The sequence below is a fragment of the Nesoenas mayeri genome, assembly GCF_963082525.1.
Source record: "Nesoenas mayeri genome assembly, chromosome: 6".
NCBI lineage: Eukaryota > Metazoa > Chordata > Aves > Columbiformes > Columbidae > Nesoenas > Nesoenas mayeri.
In genome coordinates, this window is record NC_137545.1 from 35137990 (window position 1) to 35158250 (window position 20261).

The 20261-nt window shown below is 38.1% G+C and overlaps 1 protein-coding gene across 3 annotated transcripts in view; it reads left to right on the top strand.

Annotated features, from left to right (window-relative positions):
* Positions 1-14731, top strand: part of CCDC93 (CCC complex scaffolding subunit CCDC93) — a 40330-nt gene extending 25599 nt beyond the window's left edge. Inside the window, exons 15-23 of one of the 3 annotated variants that reach the window (XM_080346315.1) lie at positions 490-571; positions 1777-1848; positions 2950-3021; positions 3270-3378; positions 6368-6450; positions 9286-9323; positions 10627-10711; positions 12098-12211; positions 13580-14731. In XM_080346315.1, coding sequence (XP_080202441.1) covers positions 490-571; positions 1777-1848; positions 2950-3021; positions 3270-3378; positions 6368-6450; positions 9286-9323; positions 10627-10711; positions 12098-12211; positions 13580-13633 — 709 coding nt within the window. In that variant the 3' untranslated portion in view covers positions 13634-14731. Of the gene's footprint in view, positions 1-489; positions 572-1776; positions 1849-2949; positions 3022-3269; positions 3379-6367; positions 6451-9285; positions 9324-10603; positions 10712-12097; positions 12212-13579 lie in introns of those variants that run through there. The other 2 variants (XR_013922250.1, XM_080346316.1) reach the window with 2 other exon arrangements.
* Positions 14732-20261: the final 5530 nt, after the last annotated feature.

Below are 20261 nucleotides of genomic sequence, written 5' to 3' on the forward strand. Positions count from 1 at the left end.
TTTCTTTTTTTTTTTTTGTCAATCTAAACAAATAACTAGAAATTAAAAATTAAACAATTCTCCAGCTTGCTTTCCAAAGACAGGAAAATACTGGCATAGTACTCAGAATGAAAAACATTGATCTCTAGTTGAAAATAGTTGTAGGTGTTTAAAGAAGAAGGATCCTAGACACATTTGACAAGTAGATGAGGCCTTCCTGGTTTTATTCATATTTGAAGCCTTCATATCACATATATTAAATAGGATGCTGTCTCAAAACTTTCACCGTAATGAAGTCAGAACATCACAAAACCATCTAAATACTCAGTGTAATACTGCATTTTTATTTTGAGCTTGGTATATCAGTGGTGATACTTTATTTTTTTTCAGTTTACACAGATTTTATTGGAAATTTATTTAGAACTAAGCTTCTTCTAATGTCTTTTAGTTCTCCATCTGTTTAAATTAGAACTAAAAATCTAATGTGGTTTACTGAATCTTCAAATTTAGCGTATTACAGAGTCTGCGAGCACTGGTGGCCATGAATGAAAACCTCAAAAACCAGGAGCAAGAGTTCAAAGCACACTGTAGAGTAAGTTTTAGTTTCTTATATAAGAATTCATGTAAAATTTGGTAAATAAGCATTATAATTGTTCCTGATTTGTCATCGTGTTTTCTGTCCCTGTCCATCATCTGTCTCCCTTCTCCCCCATTTACTGGTATTTCTGGGTTTATGTTTTATATTGCCACAAGCACGATTTGTGGCAGAATTACAGACAGTTACCCAGACCTGCAGTGGATCATATCGGCAACAAAGTTGATGACCAAGAGGGTTGGAGCTGGATTGACCACCAGGCCTTGCCCTCTGCCCTGAGTCGGGGAGCTGTAAGGAAGCTGCCAAAGCATCTGGGTTAATGTGATGGTCAATGTTCTGTTGTGGCTGGGGCTCTTTAATAAAGGGCAGTTCCTAGACACAGAATGCCAGATCAGCCCTGTGCTGCTCACAGCAATGGCTCTTCTCATTCCCAGTCTGCTGAGAGCAACTTGGGCTGGGTTGTTAGGGAGCACTGAAAAGTAATGTTGAGATTGGGCTGTACTGAACACCCTTCTGTGCTGTTCAGTCCAAAATGGGTTGTCTGTGCTTGGGCAGTGCAGCCAACAGTGAGCTGGGGAGGGGTTCAATGCCAAATAGGGGGGTCCTGAAGGCCCTGAGCTTTGGAGCAACCACCATAAGGGATGAGACTGAGATGAAGCTATTGCAGTATGGAGAGCATGTTTCAGTTTTACTGCTTAATTACTATGTTTTGCTCTCTAGTTTACTGCTGTGTTTATGGACTGCTTAGAAATATGATCAGAGCAAATTGTTTTCATTCTCTTCCGTTTAAACAATAATGGATGAGATTTAATAGAACGAAAAGAAATAAACAGCGCCCTGAGGCAGAGACTGAGCACAGGAACCTCGTCTTCCCATACATAATCCTTGGAAAGCTCTAAAGGGTTGTAGTGGAAACTAACTTGCAAGTAATTTTGTTCATTTTTACAAAAGCCATTGTTGCAGTGCCATGTCATGCTATTGCTGTTGTAATATTCCTTTGCTTCCTCAATTTAATTCTCCATGTCACTCATTGATTGTCTTAGCTGGATCTTATTTGCAAGTAAGAAACAAATCTTTTCCTGTATTTGAAAGCAGACAGCTTTATGTAATGAGTAATAACGGATGCCTTACTCTTAAGCAGGGAATGCTGTTCAATCTTACAAATTTAAAGTGTGGGTTTTTTTGTGGTTTTTTTTTTAAAGGAAGAAATGGAGAGACTTCAACAAAATATTGAGAATTTGAAAGCTGAGGCAGCAGAAAATGGGGAGGAACAGGTAATAACAAAAATCTAGTTTTTATTTTCAATTTGTGTTTTAAAATACTGCTTTAGGTCCTTCTGACTTGGCGCATTCTCATAAGCATCAAGGTATCTGTTGTAATCTCTGAAACATTCTATTTTCCCACACTGTGAAAGCCACAGGCTAATAAACATAGAAATACAGCAAACTGAAAATAGCTGTAGTGTTCTTCATTATTCTTGCAGAACCCATGGGGCTAACTCATAGCTGCTTTTGTGCCTTTTATTTACTACTTTGTAGTACTGGAGAAGAATCTCTGGATGTTAAGAGCAGTGCATACCTCTGACAAAACCAGGTCTTCCTCAGAAAGCATGTTTGTTTTGGTTGTGTTTTTCTTAAAAGTGAATTTATTTGAAGGATGAAAGCACAAGTTTTGAGTGGCTCAGTGCATTGCATGCCATGAGCAGCTGTCAGAAGTTAGGCTATGACACGAGTGTATCCAGACTGATGGCAATGAATAATGAATGAACAGAAAAGGAAAAGCTTGAATTACATGTATTTTCAGTGAGGAAGCACTTGATACATTTATGCCTCTGAAATGAGGTGGATTACAAGTTCCATGATTCTTCTGTCCTAAACACAGCATGAAAAAATTAAAATGTAAACCTAAAGCTTAATTTTTTAAAGAAGAAAGAATTATCTTAAGGTCTACAATTCAAGATATCTAGCATGTGTGTCAGAGGGTTTATGTTTTCTCCTGGACCACGTTTATCCTTAGCCCCACACTGAATCAAACTATAAACATTCATACAAGGAGTACAGATAGTCTTCCGCTACATATCTTCATTTAAAGTGGGCCTGTTGTAAAGCAGAGGAAAAACTAGTGACAAATCTTAAAAAGTAAAATATCAAAGGCTTAAAAGCTAGCAAAATGCACTTGTTTACAGTAAAAGATTTCAGGTTTTAATACAGATTATGAATCATTAAAAAAAAATAACAGCAAGTGGTGGTGTTATTTTGGAAGCCATTAAATGGAAGTCAGACAAATATAGAAAACAAACCCAGTCTGCACATTTTTGCACTGCACCTCTCATATGCTACTGTAATGCACAGTTGTTTTGGGTTCTCAAATTCTAGGACCCGAATAAGATTATAGAACGACAGTACAAAACTGAGAAAGATAAACTTCAAAAGATTCGCCTGTTATTGGTGAGTAACTCTGTAAATGTTCTTGTACAAAATTATCGATGTTTTCCTTGTAACTTCTAATACTTTTTTATTGTTCTAATTAAAAAAAAAAATCTGTCACAAATCAATTAAAAAAAAAAGTTGAGCCTCAGCCAACACTTTTTAAAATTAATTATTTAGTAACAAAATATTGATGGGGGGGACTTCATCCATTTTAAGAAGAGAACAAGAAGAGGCTTTCTTTTCTCCCCTCCTAACTTTCTATTCAGGCACGAAGAAACAGAGAAATAGCCATTTTACAGCGCAAGATTGATGAAGTACCGAGCCGAGCTGAGCTAACACAGTATCAGAAGAGATTTATTGAACTTTACAGTCAGGGTATGTATATCAAGTAGGACGATCCTGCTGAAGGCTAAAGCCCTGAAGGGAGGGCAGTTGCATTTTAAGCATATGGCATGTAACAACAGCACTTGCTAATTTTGTGGTATTTTAAGGGTCTTTTGGTATTCATGTTATAGACCCTATTTTCAAGGTTTTATAAGCTGCTTATAAGAATTTTCCTGAGGGTGAAACTTTAATGCACAAGATCTCTGGAGTAAGTTTTGTCTGCAACAGGTTCAGTCACTTAGGTTAATGACCAGTGTGTTTAGAAAGTTCGTTAATTCACCGATTACGAATGAGGTTGCTGTAAATTTGAGTTTAATTTATTGCTGTTAACATTAGAGTGCTTTCCTTGCTTTTATTGACCAAACTATGTCAAAAAAATAGAAAGTAAAGGCAATTGTTCTCTTTCAGTTTTGATTTATAAATAGCAATATCTTCGCAGGATCAGAGTACAAATTGTCTTTCACTTTTTTTTTATGATACAAAGTTATAAAATGAGGAAATGTGCTCGGTTGACTCGTTTGCTGTGCATGGATGGTATGGAATGGAACATGCAAACTGAATGAAATGTTAAAGTTGTTCCATTAGACTGATAACAGACCAGTATGCTCATCAATGTATGTTTAATGTAGCTTATGTATTAGTGTAAGCTGAAATAAGTTTCTATCAAAAACTAGATAATGTTTTCAAGATATTCTACATTTTAAATATGTATGAGAAGTGAGCTCTTGAAGGTTGTGCGGTTCTAAAATTGTTATTTAAGTTCAATTCAAACCCCTTGCCCTGTTGAAGCATCTCTAGTGACACAGTCCTGTGCTACGTTCCGCACGTGTTGTCTGACTCAGTGCATGGAACAGACGGACTTTGCAGTGACTACAGACCCAGTACTTCCTTCTCCCACTTTCCTTCTTACGTGCCATGCAGTTTATTTAATCAAGTCCAGCTATAAAGACAACTTTGTTGTCTTGCATTCAGTTTTCTACAGATCATTTTCTCTGTCATGTCGAAATGAATTCAGACAAATAATCTGTGGTCAGAGCATCTGCCTGCTCAGAAGATGAGGGCTTCATTTATGTATGAAATACAGAAAGATTATGGTCAAAGATACTTGTGTAGCTTTGGGGTAGGTTTAAGATGCTTTGAATTTTAGGGGTCTTGGGATAACACACAGCTCAGTCATGGCTGGGAACCTACATTGCACAGGCTAAGCTTTTGGAAAAATGAGCTGAAAATCCCTAGCAAATCTTTCTGTGAATTGTGATATTTTTTAGAGGCTTTTCGTTTAGTTGGACTCACATGATTTTCAGAGTTGCCAAGACCTGGTTTTTTTGAACTTTGATCCAAGGGGTGTTGGACAAAAGAATCTTCAGCGATGCCTTCCAACCTCAGCAATTCTGTAATTCTGTAATAGAATGCTTTTAAGTTCCAATATTCTCTGCTTTGTTTTTGACCTAGCTGAACCTTGAAAACCTTAAGCTGTGGTTTCAAGAGAATCACTGAGTCAATTGGCTGCTTCCTCCTATTCTTTCTTTGTCTGTCTTACCTTACATGTGCCAATAAGGCTCTGTAAGCTGGTACAACTTTCTAACCCAGTGGAAATCCTGAAAAGTTTTCTTCTGAGTTGGTATATGGAATTCACTCATAGAGGATCTGTGACTCCCAGAGGTGCTGCAAGAAAGGGAAGAGCTACGTGAAGGAAATGGTTTAGGAAAAGCCTCTTCTATTTGGCAGCAGTCCTGCAAAAACCACACCAATTAAGAGAGGACACCTGAAGTAAACCTGTTGATGATCCTTGTGTTCATGCAGTTTTTCAGGAAGAAGCCTGACTTCAGCATTTGGAAAAGCTTTGTGGAACACATTGAAAAGCCTATCTCAGGCTTTTCTAAATTTCTCAGTGCTTTCAGGCTCCTGGTACTTGGTGTGTTTCTCGAGGGTACAGCACGTGCGGAACATGTGTCAGTCATGCTGTGGTGATGAGAAAGCTCTTTGGTCCCAAACGTCTCCCTACTGCAGAAGTAGCCACTGCTGGCATTCTGTCACTAAAACATTTAACTTTGAGCTGTGGGTTGCCTCTGGGCTTCAGCTGGTGACCAGGATTGTACAAACCAAAAGCTGGGATTTCTTTAAGAATTTGGATGTTCAATGATGTCATGCTGTTGGTAAATGGTTCCATTCAAAAGCTTAGTCCAGCGTATCAGTTCAGGAAAGGTTTTATTTAAAGGTGAAAACATGTTAGCCTTTAGAGTTTAATAAAATGAGCATGATTTCACTCAGGTTTATCTTTTTTAACCCATACATTTTATTTGCCATGTTCAGGATTCTAGACAGTGCTTAATGTTAGCCATAATAACTTTTACCAATTGTCTGTCCCTGTTGAACTCCTTCTTTGAAGCATCTTAGGTTTCCTTAGGCATTGAAGAACTAAAGAATAGATGAACACTTAGCAGATTTGAGTATTGGTCATCATCTTGTAGGCCCAAAGGGAATGCATGTCTGAGCCTTCCCTTCCCTACTGAGCTATGACCAACATGTGCTATAATCACCTAAACCAGAAAGTGTTATTTGAAAAGAAAGTAGTATTTAATCCTATCAGCATATATAAATTCAAGAAGAGAAAAAAGGCTTTAAAACAGTAAAAGCAGTGAAATCTATCAGATTATCTGTGTGGTGTGAGGATAAAGCTTCTGAAGGAAGGATGAACAGACAGCGGTGAGGAAACCCAGCTGATAGTGCCAACATATGTTCACATAAAGGACTGTCAGCAGCTGAGGCTTAATTTAAACACTGAGCTGTGTTGCTCTCGTAAAACCAGAGCGCGCTAAACCCTGCTGGAGATTTACATGCAGAGGGAATACTCTTCCAGAATGCATTAAAGCGCGTGTTCTGTTACTGATAGTGGAAAGTCTATAAAGCCTGCGATGTATTTTTACAGATTCCATTTCACCTCATGCTCTTTTATTATTCTACCCTTTTTTGTTTGCAGTCTCAGCAACTCACAAAGAAACGAAGCAGTTCTTTACTCTTTATAATACACTGGATGATAAGAAAGTATATTTGGAAAAGGAGGTAAGAAAATGCTATTACTGTTCTCTAAATATTCAGTCTGTGGAGGAGATCGAGTTTTTACTTGGCTTTCACCATATTCAGTCATGTCACAGCAGAGTTAACAGTCTTTGTAAGTAAATATTAACAGTTGATTCCTAGGAATAGTTCTAATGCTGAAGGCAAAATTGTCTGTGGTGTAAAAGAATTGCTATTAGTACAGCATGCTTAAACTACTGATTATGTTCACAAAATGAGTAACATTTGATTAGCAAAGATCTCTGTCTTGGTATGACAGGACCAAGTTACCCTCTTTTTGGTCAATTTATTTTACTGATTATAGCATTGGTTTTTATTTCCTTATTCATAATATATAATACAACAGGTTGCAGATAACAATATACCAGATTTAAAATACTATGTTAAGTAGCACCTGTGGAATTCATTTAACTTAAACTTCTCCCCTAGGTTGGAGTTCAGTACATGTTTGGTTGTGTTTTTTTAATTATTTCGTATTTTGAGGGCAAGCCAACAATTTTGAAAAGCATAGAGATTTTTTTTGAAATGGGCACGTAACAAACATCTGACAGAATAGACAGCAGATGTATTGCATTGTTGTATGAACTGGGAGTACTCTTGCCAGTATAATTCAGTACCTGCTTTACAGGTTTGGTTGGGGTGTTTTTTTGGTTTTGGTTTTCTTTTTGGTTCCAAGCTTCACTTCCATGGATATAATTTTCAAAGGCAAATAAATTGATCAAGGGATTCTTTTATCTTGATGTCAGTCACAAGAAAGAGAAGGCTGAATGTCTTCTGATGCAGTCTTAACTTTGTTAAATAGACAATACAGTTGAGGTTTCCTTGTGTTGCTTTTAATATTAGAACCAAGGTTTCAGCAAGTAAATATTGTTAAGTAACATACAGAAGATGCCTTTGGCATCTGTGCCTCACAAAGACTTCTGGAATATGCTTATGCTTTTTCTTGCCCCACCTCCCTCCTTTTTCTTTTCTTCCCCCAAAATAAACCCTTTCATAAAATACACTGAGCATAATTATTTTAAAATAACAAGAGCAGGAATTGTTATACAGTGGAATTTTGGCTATAAGGTTATAGTTCTGACATGAAAGGCCTCTCTGCATATATTTGATAGTTTTAATAATATTTTTTTAAATATTCACTTTTAAAATGATTTTAAACTCATGATTTTCATGGTGTCTTTGATTTTTAGGGTTTATACGCTGATTTTACTGTTTGTAATGTAACACATCAGTACTCTTACTATGCAACAGTTGTGCAGTACTTCTTTTCATTGCATGAACGTGTTGTGGTATAAAGTATAATTAAGTCCTTAAACACGTGCTTATTGGAAATATGTTGAGGCAAGGATGTAGGCTCAGCAAATATTGATGGGTCATGCAAAAATTTCTTTCCTCTAAGTAACAGGAATTCTTAAGGAACTTATCAGTTTAGCTTTCTGGAGCATTGGAGCAGGTGATTGTGTTTGCAATGCTCAGGTCTGTTTAGTGCAGAACGCTTTCAAATATTCATCAAAAGGAGGAACTGCTTGGAAGGTTTAACCACAGGAGACTTGCAAGAAGTATTCAAAGCCAAGAGAGAGAATCACATTAATGGCTACGTGGTGAATTTTAGTGTTCTCAGCAATATGTCGAAAGCAATAAAAAAAAAAATCAAAGGTGGTTACACAGAAAATATTCAGTATATAGTTTAATTAGTATGGGCAGTTTATACCAAGAGCAAAAAAATATTCCTGTGATGTTGTTATACATTTCCATTTCTGTTTTGATTCAGTGCAATGTTAGTAACTCATAATAGAAGCCATGTAGGTGAAGTGCCATTTTGGACTTTTTAGAAGTTCATCTTTTAACAGCCTGTAAAATACATATCAGCAAAGTGGATAATGATGGGTGGCTGTTGGGGGAACCTGTAAAACTCAGGGGTACAATAAAAACAAGCAGGGCAGGAATTCCCTTGCTGCTCCTGCACCGCTTCACAGCACTGGATGGAGATACTAGTTCCAGTCTCAGAGAAAAATTTGTGTGTGTTTGTTGTTGTCTTTTTGTTGCTGGTTTATTTTTTTGGGAGGGGGGAAGGGTTGTATTTTTCTTTTTTTCATTATGCAGTGTTTTGCTTAGGCTGATGAGCTAAGTTGCAGCTACTTGACAGAGCTATGCTGCTAATATTTCAAAACTTGTATCTTCAGTACTGGTAATAAAATCTGGGTTTTTTTGTTGGGCAGTGGGAAGTTATTGCTATGGGTTTTGGTTTTTGTTTGGCGGGGTGTTTTTTTAAGGATGTTTCTTCATTTGCAATCCTGTCTGGCTTGTAAGCATGGTCAGGGATATACCAAAGGAAAACTGTTCTACTTTATCACTACAAGTAAGACAAATTATGCAAACCTGACATAGCTACAAGATACACTTGTGCATCGTTGCTGTTGAATGCTAGATGAATATTTTTGGAAGTTCCTTGTATATCAAGTTTCAACACATGTTGAACAGATGTATGTGCTGGTTTACTTCATCGCTTTAGTTTGGGAAGTCATCACGCTGCAGAATTATCGGTGGTGTAATTGGGCATCCATAAAATTAAAAATCTCAGCGGTGGTCCAAGACTTGGTTCTGCTTTCTGTGGCTCATTCACTGGCACAGATTTTACTATAATAATACAGAGGGATCATGGTTTCTCTCCAAAAGAAAGCTCATGCTGATTTTCACATAGCTGACTGCTTGTCAGGGCAATATCTATATAGTCATATTTTTAACTTGAATTTAATTTTATTTGCTGTGAAAACTCACACCAGAAAGGATAAATGTATATTTTCTTTCCCTAATTCCCAGGTTAACTTACTGAATTCCATTTACGACAACTTTCATCAGTAAGTAATGGTCGTTTTTCTCTTGATAGTTTAAATAAGTAACATGGTTGGTTGGAAAAATGGGCATGAGCTATAAAATCTAAAAAAACTTTTTTCTTAACATAAAATGTTTTTATAAAGTAGTTTATTAATTCTGTTTAAGCCAATGTTTGGGAAATCAAAGGCGTGGAATTACCAAACTTTTATAGCCAACATACGTTTTTAATATCTGGCTCTTCAGTTGTAGTTGTGGAAAGAAATCATTCAGTCATAATTTTCCTGGCATTAATTTAAATAGTTTTCTCCATTTTGTGAAGTTGTGGTTATTACATTATGTATAAAACATCAGACTCTGACGTATTTCAGACATGTTTATTATAGACTAACCCTGTATTTAAGGGTTTTGATGGAAGTGTGAATTCTTTAGGTAAAATCATGGTTCCCTTGGAAGTTCAAGATCAAATATCAGTCTATGATGCAGCCAGCAGGGTTTTTTTCTGTGGTTTTTTTTGACTTCACAAAAAAAGCTCCAGTATGAATTTTTGTCAGAGCAGTACAATTCATTAGAGTCATAGGAGGAGGAGATGGCAGTTTAACAGTTTTAAGCAATTATTCCAATTATAATTCTGTTGTGAAATTACAAGCTTCTGGGTTTTTTTCAGAGTAATTACTTATCTCTTTTATACACTTGTGTCCTGTGATATCCAAAACTTTTAAGTAAAATAAAAGGAGTTTCAGATGTTTTCCTTCATGGCAGGGACTGTAGATCTGTTTTGCTCAGTGATGAGATCTTTTGGATTCTGTCCAGTCAGTAGAAACCAATGCTGTAATTGACAGCTGGGGTTTGGATTGGTTGTTGTTGTTGGGTGGGTGTACTTGAGGGAGGGGTTATGTCTTCTCTGTTCTATTTTTCTTAATCTTTTCAAGATACAAGTCTAAAATTACTTCTGGGCTTTCCCTATGAGGGCACAAAATTATTTTTTAAAAATATTTACTGATCTATGAGTCCTCTATTCACCTTCTTAATATTCACAACAGCTGCTTTTCTTAAAAGTTTGTGCCTTTGGTTAGTTAATAGCCATTTATTTATGTACAACACGTGAGAGAAAGGAGCAGCTTGAACTGATAGGGAGAACACTTTTGATGAGCTCCATAATCTCTGTTCCCATCTCTTTGATAATTTATACCAGCTGAAGAGCTGTGCTGTTACCCGAAATCAGTTTTTACATAGACCACTAGCCAATGTGGGTAAATATGCAAGACAACTGTAGATAAGGCACGTTGTCCCACATCCCTGTCAGTTGTTCTCTTTTTTCCTTTCCAGAGCAATGGCATCTTCTGGTTCTCGTGAGCAGTTTTTACGGCAGATGGAGCAGATTGTAGAAGGCATCAAACAGAATCGAATGAAGGTCTGAGACTCTTCTCACATCCTTTGCTAGAACCTGGGAATGATTTCACAAAAGCCTCTTAGATAATAACTGTGCGTGGAAAAATCCATTACGGGAGGTGCAAATTAAGCAAGCAACTAATGCTTATTACTTATTTTCACATCCATAAGAAACTGCTCACCCTTGAAGTGTTAATGAATAGAGTAGAACAGAGGTATTATAATGCTTCTCTCTGGGCAGGAAGCTTATGTCCCTTAGCTCTATTACTGGCAGTGCAGTGATGTAGATGCTTGAAGCAGCTGTATGTCACCTACGTCAGGGAAAATTCTTCCATGGGCACAGTCAGACTTGTGTTTCAGGCAGCTGGAGCTGATAAAAGCTGCTTTCTGCTGCTGAAGAGGGTCCAGCATTTCTGCATTAACACATGTAATGCTTTTGCTTCATCAAACATAAGTTTAAAAACCTACTAAGTTATGTTAGGAGAGTTTCCCTGATGATTTGGAGAGTAGCTGGCTTTGTAAAGGAGACGTACCTTGTTAGCAGTTTTCATACTCAGGCAAAGTCTGGGATCTGCTCTTTTCCTTTAGGCATAATCAATTAAATCAATGCTGATACATAATTCTAGAAATGCAGCAAGTTCTGCTGTTGTACCTGCTTGTTTGGACTTTAGGAGATTCTTGCAGTTTTTGGAATTGCAGTTTTCCCTGTCACAATTCAGGAGGCAAAAGCCTGTCAGAGAGAAGGCAAAAATAACTTTGGGGGAGAGGAGAACAACAGGGTTTTTTTGATGTGGTTGTGCCCAGCACCAGATGGAGGGAGGGAAAATTTACCCTCTAGACTAGCAGCAAATTTGTCTGTGATGGAAGAACTTCATTAGAACTACCCCTGAGAGGAAGGCAGTCTGTTCTAGAATAAAGAGCCAATCCTCTTCGCTTTTAGGGTCTTAAGCTATGTTTGGCACAAGGAGGAGAGAGATTTCTAATGGGTGGGTCTTGAGCAAGTACAGCATTGCACAGGAAGGTAAAGATGTCTCCTGTTTGATACAATTAATATGAACAACCAAATCAAGATCTGTGTTGCATCAAAAACTTTAATTAATTTCAATTTAATTGTTGAGGGAGGATTGTTCAGTGCAAGATTCTTGGCTGGCAGAAATGTGAACCTTAGTTTAATTCTGAATGCTACCTATAGTGCCACTGGTACTGAGACTTCAGCATTAGCTTTTTAATTTTTCTTTTAAGAGCTGGCCTAAATATTCGTCATATTTAAAGCACAAGCCATGGGTATCGTTTGTGAAACATCTGTCTCCCATTGTCTATATTAGGTAGTTGTTCCTTATACAGCATATGCATCTGTGTATATTCCTTATGCAGTGTATGATCTCCTCTCTTTCCTGTATACCAACAGATGGAAAAGAAGAAGCAAGAAAACAAAATGCGGAGAGATCAGTTGAATGATGAATACTTAGAACTTCTAGAGAAACAACGGCTTTACTTCAAAACAGTGAAAGAATTTAAAGAGGTAAGAACATTTTTGCTAACATAAACTGGCAGATATTCAGTGACCCCTTTTGGCTTGACTCATGCATGCACCGTGTTTGTGCTGTCTCTTGGTGGTTATTGCCACATGATTCTTGGACTCTGAATTTGGATTCTGAAAACTTTTCTTGCTGATAGACCAGCACCCCTCCATGGAACAGGGGAAGGATGAATTTGTTACTCAGCAAGCTGTATATTTAGGTTTCTCTTGAAGATCCGTGAGCAGTTAGGTATTAGAGCAAAGAGGGTTGTGGAAATGTGTGTAAATAAGGGAGGGAATCCAGTGCCAGTAGTTAAAAATACCTTTAGGAATCAGCCTTGTTTTCTAAGCACTGTGAAATCACTGTTGAACACTTCATTGATTCAGCCTTTCCTGAGCTTTTCATCGTAATGGAATTCTGTTGATTATTGTTTCTGTGATAATGAATGACAAAGTAGTTCTGCAAGGCAAAACTGTCATTTGGCTTTGGATGACTGAGGAAAAACATCTTTCTGTAATTTGTCCTGTTTTGTTCTGAGACAGTTCCTTTCTGTTTCAGACAATGTACTTTGGGAGAGGGACAGGGACTGTTCAGCTACTTTTCTGACATCCAGAATTTTGTGTCCTTGTTGCAGAAGTTAGGTAGAATATTTTTTTAAAAGCATAAATAAGCCATTTTTTATTTCACTGCCTTGGGAGGGAACTTCTACTCAGCCTTGCTGTCCTTAAAAATAAATCATGTCATGGTTGTGGTGTTGAAAACGGGTGGTATATACTTAGGTAAATATATTTCTTGACTTAGAGTTGTTCCATGAACACTGACTTTTCTGCAAGCAGTCTTGTGGAGTTCCAGATCACCTAAAAGTAATATCAGTTTCAGATTTATTCAATAGATAAGCAAAAAGGTGGATTTGCTCTAGCTACTTGTAACAACGTTAGATGAATGGTCAATCAACATTCTCTTTGGCTTGAATGTCATAAAGTTTAATGAATATTGCCAGTGGAATAACATTATGGATGGATCTTCAGCTCATTACTCACTCCAGACTACAGGGTGTTTCAAAAACATGGACCCAGCATGTTACAATTGCACAAAAATTTACAAACAGTTTAATGATTTATCGAGATTTAGTAACCTTTTTATAAATGCTCTGCGTTCCCTCCACCTGCTGTACAGGCTGTAAGAGTTTCATTCACGGGCAGGTTGTGGTTGCAGAGATAATAGTATTTCAAATTGAGACCATCTGTTTGAAACACCCTGTACTTTGGATTTTGGAAATCTTTCAGAATAAAAGGGTTTGGTTTTGCTGATGTGAAGATATAACTAGTAGAGTTAAGAGCAACTACATCCTTACCTGTATCTGTTAACAGGAATGCCGTAAGAACGAAATGCTGCTGTCCAAGCTGAAAGCCAGTTCTTCCTGAAGAAAGAAGGCCAGCTGGTGAAGTTCACAGATGATTGTTCAGTCCCTTGAATCTCTTTTGTGAGGTGACATTTATAACTGCAATGTAGATATATATATAGATAGATAGATATAAAAATATATACACACAGCTGTAAAAGTCTGTTCCTTTCCAGTATGTATTCAGTTTTACATTCCTTCAACACATGGCTGTATTATTCATTATTGCCTCCAGTACACAGTAAAGAGTTAACACAGTACAGCAAAATAGAATATTGTCTAATTTTATTTATTGGGGTTTGGTTTTTTGCCCACAGTAAGGACAATGAGGATGCTTATTATTTGGGTTTTAACACTGAATTAGGTCAGAATTCTGGAATAAATAGGTATGTACTGTGTAATATGTCCAGTACCATGACATGAGCCCTGCAGAATGCAGTGGTTTGTTAATTTCGGCCAAAAATACCCACCACAATGAGATCCTTGAAACTCTCATCATTATCTAGTAACTTCACATTATTGTAATTTACACTCTAGACTTAGATAAGGTTTCAAAGGATAAAAATTAATTTCTAATGGTTAAGAGATAAGGAAAAGGAAACTTACCGTGGATAATTCTTCATGTAAAATTATAAATCTATATTTTTATAAAGTCTAGCTGTTGTATAAATTTCTTTGAAATTTCATTTTTATATATAGAGAGTATGCTTGTTAATAGTTTCAGGAAAAAACACCTTTATCACTAGGACCATCATGTCATCCCTGGCTGGGATGAAAATCAAAGTCTGTGTCACCTGTAATATGGGAGGAAAAAGTTTCAGACATTCGGCTCAAATGAACTGATGCTCAGCTTTGAAGACAACATCCTATTTATCCTGCTGAGGATTTGCCCTTGGGAGTTAAGAAACTTTGTTGAACACTTTCTGAAACATTTTTATATCTGTATATACAGTATTTTATAATTCAAACAGTTTCTTTTTGTACTTAACATCAGGATTTTGGACTGACTTCTTAATGTACATCACATCTTCAGAAGAAAAACCAGGTTCTTTTTTCCTCATAACGCTGATGCCAGTGCTGATCCATTACTTTCTATGGCAGCGAATACAAAATAAAGAATGTTTGGAATCCAGCGACCTTCTGCTATTGTGTTTTTAAGGTGGCACTTGCTTTAGGAGCGTTTGAATTACGAGTGTATTTTAAAGATGCATTGTGTCAATATTCATTCACAAGGATGTTTTTGTGTGTCATGTAGCAAACGGTAACGTTTTCTCTTGCTGCTTTTGGTAAGCTTGGTGTTTTGGTATTTGGCACAAACTGTCAAACCTGGTACATGCAAAGGAGATCCATGGAAGGTTGTGTTTGTCTTCCATAGGCATCTACTTAAGATACAGAATTCTCAGTGGATACTGTACAAGTTCATCAACCCACAATACCAGATTCCACTCCTTTTGAATGTTTGATATTAGCATGTGAATTTACGCAGACTCTGTAGCATTGAAAAAGGAGAAGCATATGCATTTGTTAAGCCTCCATAAGGAGATTGTTGACGTTCTGTCCAGGTAAGATGCAGTGAGCAAACCAGACCTGTGGTACAGTAGGTTCAGTGGGATATCCCTTCCCATAAATGAGACAAAAATGGGTTTGTGAGCACCTGAAATGCTCTTCCCGTTCCTTCAGTACAAACAGAAATGAAATATTTCTGCTGAGCCGGTTTGTACCATAATCTGCCACACTAGTTAGTGACTGAACAGATACAGGCTGCTCCTCCTGTATGTGTTCAAAAAGTCAGTCTTCCTGGAGCTCCTGAAATAATGAAGGCAAAATTCTGTTCCAAGTACCTTCAAAGAAGGAAATTTTCAGTGAGTGCTACTTGCAGACTTTCTCTAGTCACCTGTGATACTAGGAGACATTATTTATGTATACAGACTTTGTCCCCTATAAAAACGATAATTCTCTTTTTAATTTGTAAATTGGATAATTTAACTTTGGCACCAGGATAACCTGTTTGTGGATTCAAGCTGTGATATATTTGCATAGCATGCACTTCTTTTTAGAAGTATTATTTTTTTAAATAACATGAATGGACATTTCAATTTGTGTTTTATGGTTTTCCTCAATATTGCTTTAGAATCAAGCAAAATCTCCTAGGTAGGGTAAGTAATGAAGTCACATGTAGAATAAGTGATGTTATTATTTGTTCAGTATAACGTTAAACTTCATGCTTACTTGTTGTGAACACAGTAACCTGGAAACTTCAACATGGTATATAAAAACATTAGAGCCATTGCTCTGGCCATGAGGTAGTGATTTTTCATTAAGATATAAACCTGGGACTTGTGAAGATCCAGTTACTGCTCACAGAAAATAAATCAGTGTCCAGATTATAATTACCTGTAACGAGGCCATTTCTTTCTACAATAGATGGAAATGCAGGCCAGCCAGACAGTGTCTTTGCTTTCAGATACCAGTGTGAAAGTCAGAGGAAAGAAGCTGGAGAAGTATGGAAAAAGTGACATTGGCAGTTCCTTTCTGTCACAGGGTGTGTATGTTGGGGGCGCCCCTGCTTCTCACACCTGGGGAGGAATCAAAATGAAAGAGACACTTCTGCCAACAGCCAACGTTGTTCCTCCTCCTGCTTAACTTGATGATTGTCAGGCTTAACCACTAGATCAGGCTGTCCCCAGTAGGTTTTAGTGTGCAGGAACAAGTACACGTCATGCTGTGGCTACTCGTGGGAAGGTGATTTTAGGGAACTGTATCCAAGATGCTTTGACACTATAAACATGACAGTCCTACTACACAGAAACAAGTGAGTTAATTTTGGCTGCCAGTAAAACGATGACAGCTATTTGTCCGAGTGAAGGCCAGTGTTGGGAGAGAAATTCTAAGTAGAGTTTTCAAAGGAAGGAGGGCAGTGCCTTAAAGCAGTTATTTTCCTATAAGTCACTAAGCTTCAATGGGTACCAAGTCTTTGCTGGAGGTGTAAGGTCATTTTGCATTAGTTTTTTGATCTACAGAATGAAAAATATTTTTAATGTCCACAGTTTGGTGACTGAAGCTGTGCAGCTGAGGCACTAAATTCTGCACGTGCAGATGAGTGTATGCAAAGGACTATACAAACCTATAGCAAACAGAATCTGTCTGATTCTCCATTTCAGCTGGTTGCAAGGTAGGAGTGAAGAGTTTCTCAAAATTCTATTTCAGTATTGCTGAATTTCTTTGACTGTTCAAAAAGAAAGGTCTTGCTATGAATACATTTGGTGTTACCAGGCTTGCAAAATAACATTTACAGGACTCATAGCAAAACTTCTTTTATCTGATAGAGAATGTTCAGAGCTTTAGTTTGCATTTCAATAAATCATTTTGATATGCTAATGAATAAACTGCTGTGAAGTAGTCTGCACTTTGTTTCAGAAGGTGAGACAGTCCCAAGCTTAAGCCATATACTTACCTTTTAGACCATGACAGCTTTCTCTAGATGTAGTTCCTCAAGTGCACTTGTAAAATATCTTTTGAGATTGAAATAACTGATACACGCTTAATCCAAGCATGACAAAATCCAGCCACTCATTTTGTTACAGTATCTCAGAATGGATAGAGTACTGCACCAGCTCACTACTCATGTGAATAAAAGAAAATCTTTGAAGGCAAGTTAAAATGTGACAATTTTTTTTTCTTTTTAAGGTTTCTTCTTTTTATTTTGTGAAAAATCTGCTTATTGAAGTGTGACCTTGGCATGTAGGTTCCTGAAGCCATCATTATTTGATGAGAGAGAAATACATGACATGGAAAAGCATTTTACTGTGCAACAAAGTATCACGTTGCACTCTTTGTGGAGGCGCTATGGTACAGGTGTACCCAGCCATGTAGGAGATAGCAGAACTTTGCTAAGTTTCTTAGAAAATGTAAAATTGCATGAGAGAAAGGGTATTACCTCCTTTAGGTCCCACTTTGTACAGCTCCTGGCACTCACGCAGAACAGCTGGAGAGCTGTGTCAGGACACCCATCAGCTTTGCTAAATCAGCGATGGAAGTAGGGTGCTCGTACAAGGCATTATCCAGATTTACTCACTTGAGTGGGAGATGACATGCTCTTAGGATAGTCTTATATCTAAAAAAACTTAGGAACACAAGCCTGTTAATTCATGTGGTGTCTATAGCAGCATGTTCCCATCACCAGCTGCTGGTCGTACCTGGTGTCTTGGTGACTGTCCTGTAGCCTGAGCTTGTGTTCTCAGGGCCAAACCCTTCATCTCTGTTTGCAGCAATATTCATGGAGGAAGAGTGTGGGAGTTCTCATGTCAAACAGCTATTTGGAAGGAGATACTGAAGTCTGGTTGAAAGATCAGGAATCCAATAATAAATTACAGAAGAGCTTTAATTGTGGAAGCAGTAGCATAGATGGGTTTCATGGAGTGAGTAGCATAGAAAGTTATTTGCATTTTTCTGTTCACACTCATCTTCCAGAGCCTTTGGATTTCTGCACAGTCTGTGGATTCCAACAGATCATTTTCATTACAGCTGTAGGGTTCTCCGAGCCTTGCTGCAGGGTACAGCAGTGCTTTTCTGCTGAGCAGTAGGCTCCAGTGAGGAGTTCTAGGAGCACATTCAGTGTCAAGATATAAAATTAAAACTAGTAGTCCACTGTGTGCAAGCAGAGATGACTGGTGTACTCCAAACTGGCAACTTGTATATGGGGAAATAAATGAGTGTACACATAAGCACTGCCAAATGATGTTTCTTTAGAACACCTGATTTTTTTTTTCTATTTGGATATTCAAGATACTGGATGATGTATTTTAGTTCACCTTGGAGTTGTACTTTCCATATTTTTGTTGGTCCATCTCAAAGCCAGGGGTAATGTAAGATCTAAACTCTAATGCTTTAAGTGCCAGAAAGGGGAATGCTTGCATGCTTGATTTTACTCTTTCCTCTTTTTTTCTATCAAAGTTGCAAGCTTTAATAATGAGAGTAATTAACTACAGAAATAAAGTACCAAGGGAAGTAGAAAATTATCCACAGTTCCAACTTTTTTTAATCAAGGTCAATGACTACATGCAGTGATGCTCCCATTGCATGAAGTTCCTGGGTCTGGCACACAGAGCTGTAGGTAAAACGCTCTGCGGTGCCCAGAGGCTGCTAATGCTTTTCCTGGCTTTAGGCAGGAAACAGCAGCATCCAGCAGGTCAGACCAGAACCCCAGATAATGTATTTCTTCCTCCCATGCTAAGGTCAGATTTTGAGTGATCGAAGTGATAAAAATCCAGGACTTTAAATCCTTAATGTGTGCTGCCCATCTTCTGAACACAGGTGTGCACAGAGCCAGTGGGGGAAGCCGATTTTGTTAAGAGCTTTCTAAAACTGCACTGCAGTGGAATGAAAGCTCCGCTTGTTTCTTGTCGCCTCTGGGTGAGTGTGAAGCCAGGCTGCTTTTGGTGGCAGCCTGTCAGTCTGTGACAACTCACTGCTGTCACAGATGCTTGGGTGGGCAGAGCACTAAACTAGTTATCTTGAGAACTTCTCGCCATAAAAGTACAGAGGCTCAGATTCACCTCCTAAAGAAGCTAAATTTGTCTTTGAGGAGGTGGAGGCTGCGTCAGTAGCCCTGCTACCAGTTCTCAAGCGAGCTGCAGACAGCTCCGCTGCCATCTTCAGCATTTCCAGTAACACCAGTGCAAGTGTGCAATCACACGGAACTGCACAGCAGCCTTCTAGTTTTGTGGTGTTTTCTCAAGTTCCAGATAACAAGCCATAGTAAAATATACCTTCAAATTCTGTGTCACTTCTTGGAAGGGTTCCCGTACCAGGAGCGGAGCCTGGTGTTCCACCAGTCAGCTGGCATGTACAGTTGGAACAAGCATCGCTGCTGCTGCAGCCGCAGACTGTGATGTGCCTTCACTTTGGCGCAGTAGGACCGGCATTAGATCTGCATGCTTGCAATGGCTTGTCTTACCTAGCAGATGTGGTACAGGCACTAAAAATTGGCCAAAGCATGATTATCGGAAACTTCAGGAGTGGCCAAGTACAGGTTTGTATGCTCTTCAACAACCAGCTTAAGATGACCTCTTCATTTTCTCCTTCCATGTCATCTGTTTAGATTTTTAAGTTTTTAGAGCACTGACTACTTTAGATGAAAAATTCTGTTCACTTGAAAAACTTATCAATGGTTCCAAATAAGGCCTGCAGGGTTTAGTAACTTTTGTACTCTTACATATGTGTCTTCATTCCAGTTTAACTAAACCTCCAAACACTAGTCTGAACGGTAGCTATTCCAAATACAGGCAATTGAGATTCACAAGGGAGTTATTGAAGTTGGCATTTAAAAGTCAGAGCCACTATATAACAATTGTTTGAAATTCTGGGCTATTAAAATTTCTTAATTCCTATGGAAATTGGGAGAAGTAGCATCCTCTGCAAGTACTTAAGGTACACAGGTGGCTGTGGCTGCAGACACAGCAGGTCCTACTGGAATTTCACAGTACTGCAGGGTGTGAAGTGCAGCAGCACCTGATCTCACCAGCCACTCTACCCATGAGATGAAACACTTGAGGGATGCACGCCTTGACAGCATTTGTTAAAATTACTTATTTAGAAAGGTGCTGGAACTTACCTTGGTCTAAGTTGCCCATATACCTGACATTAAGCGC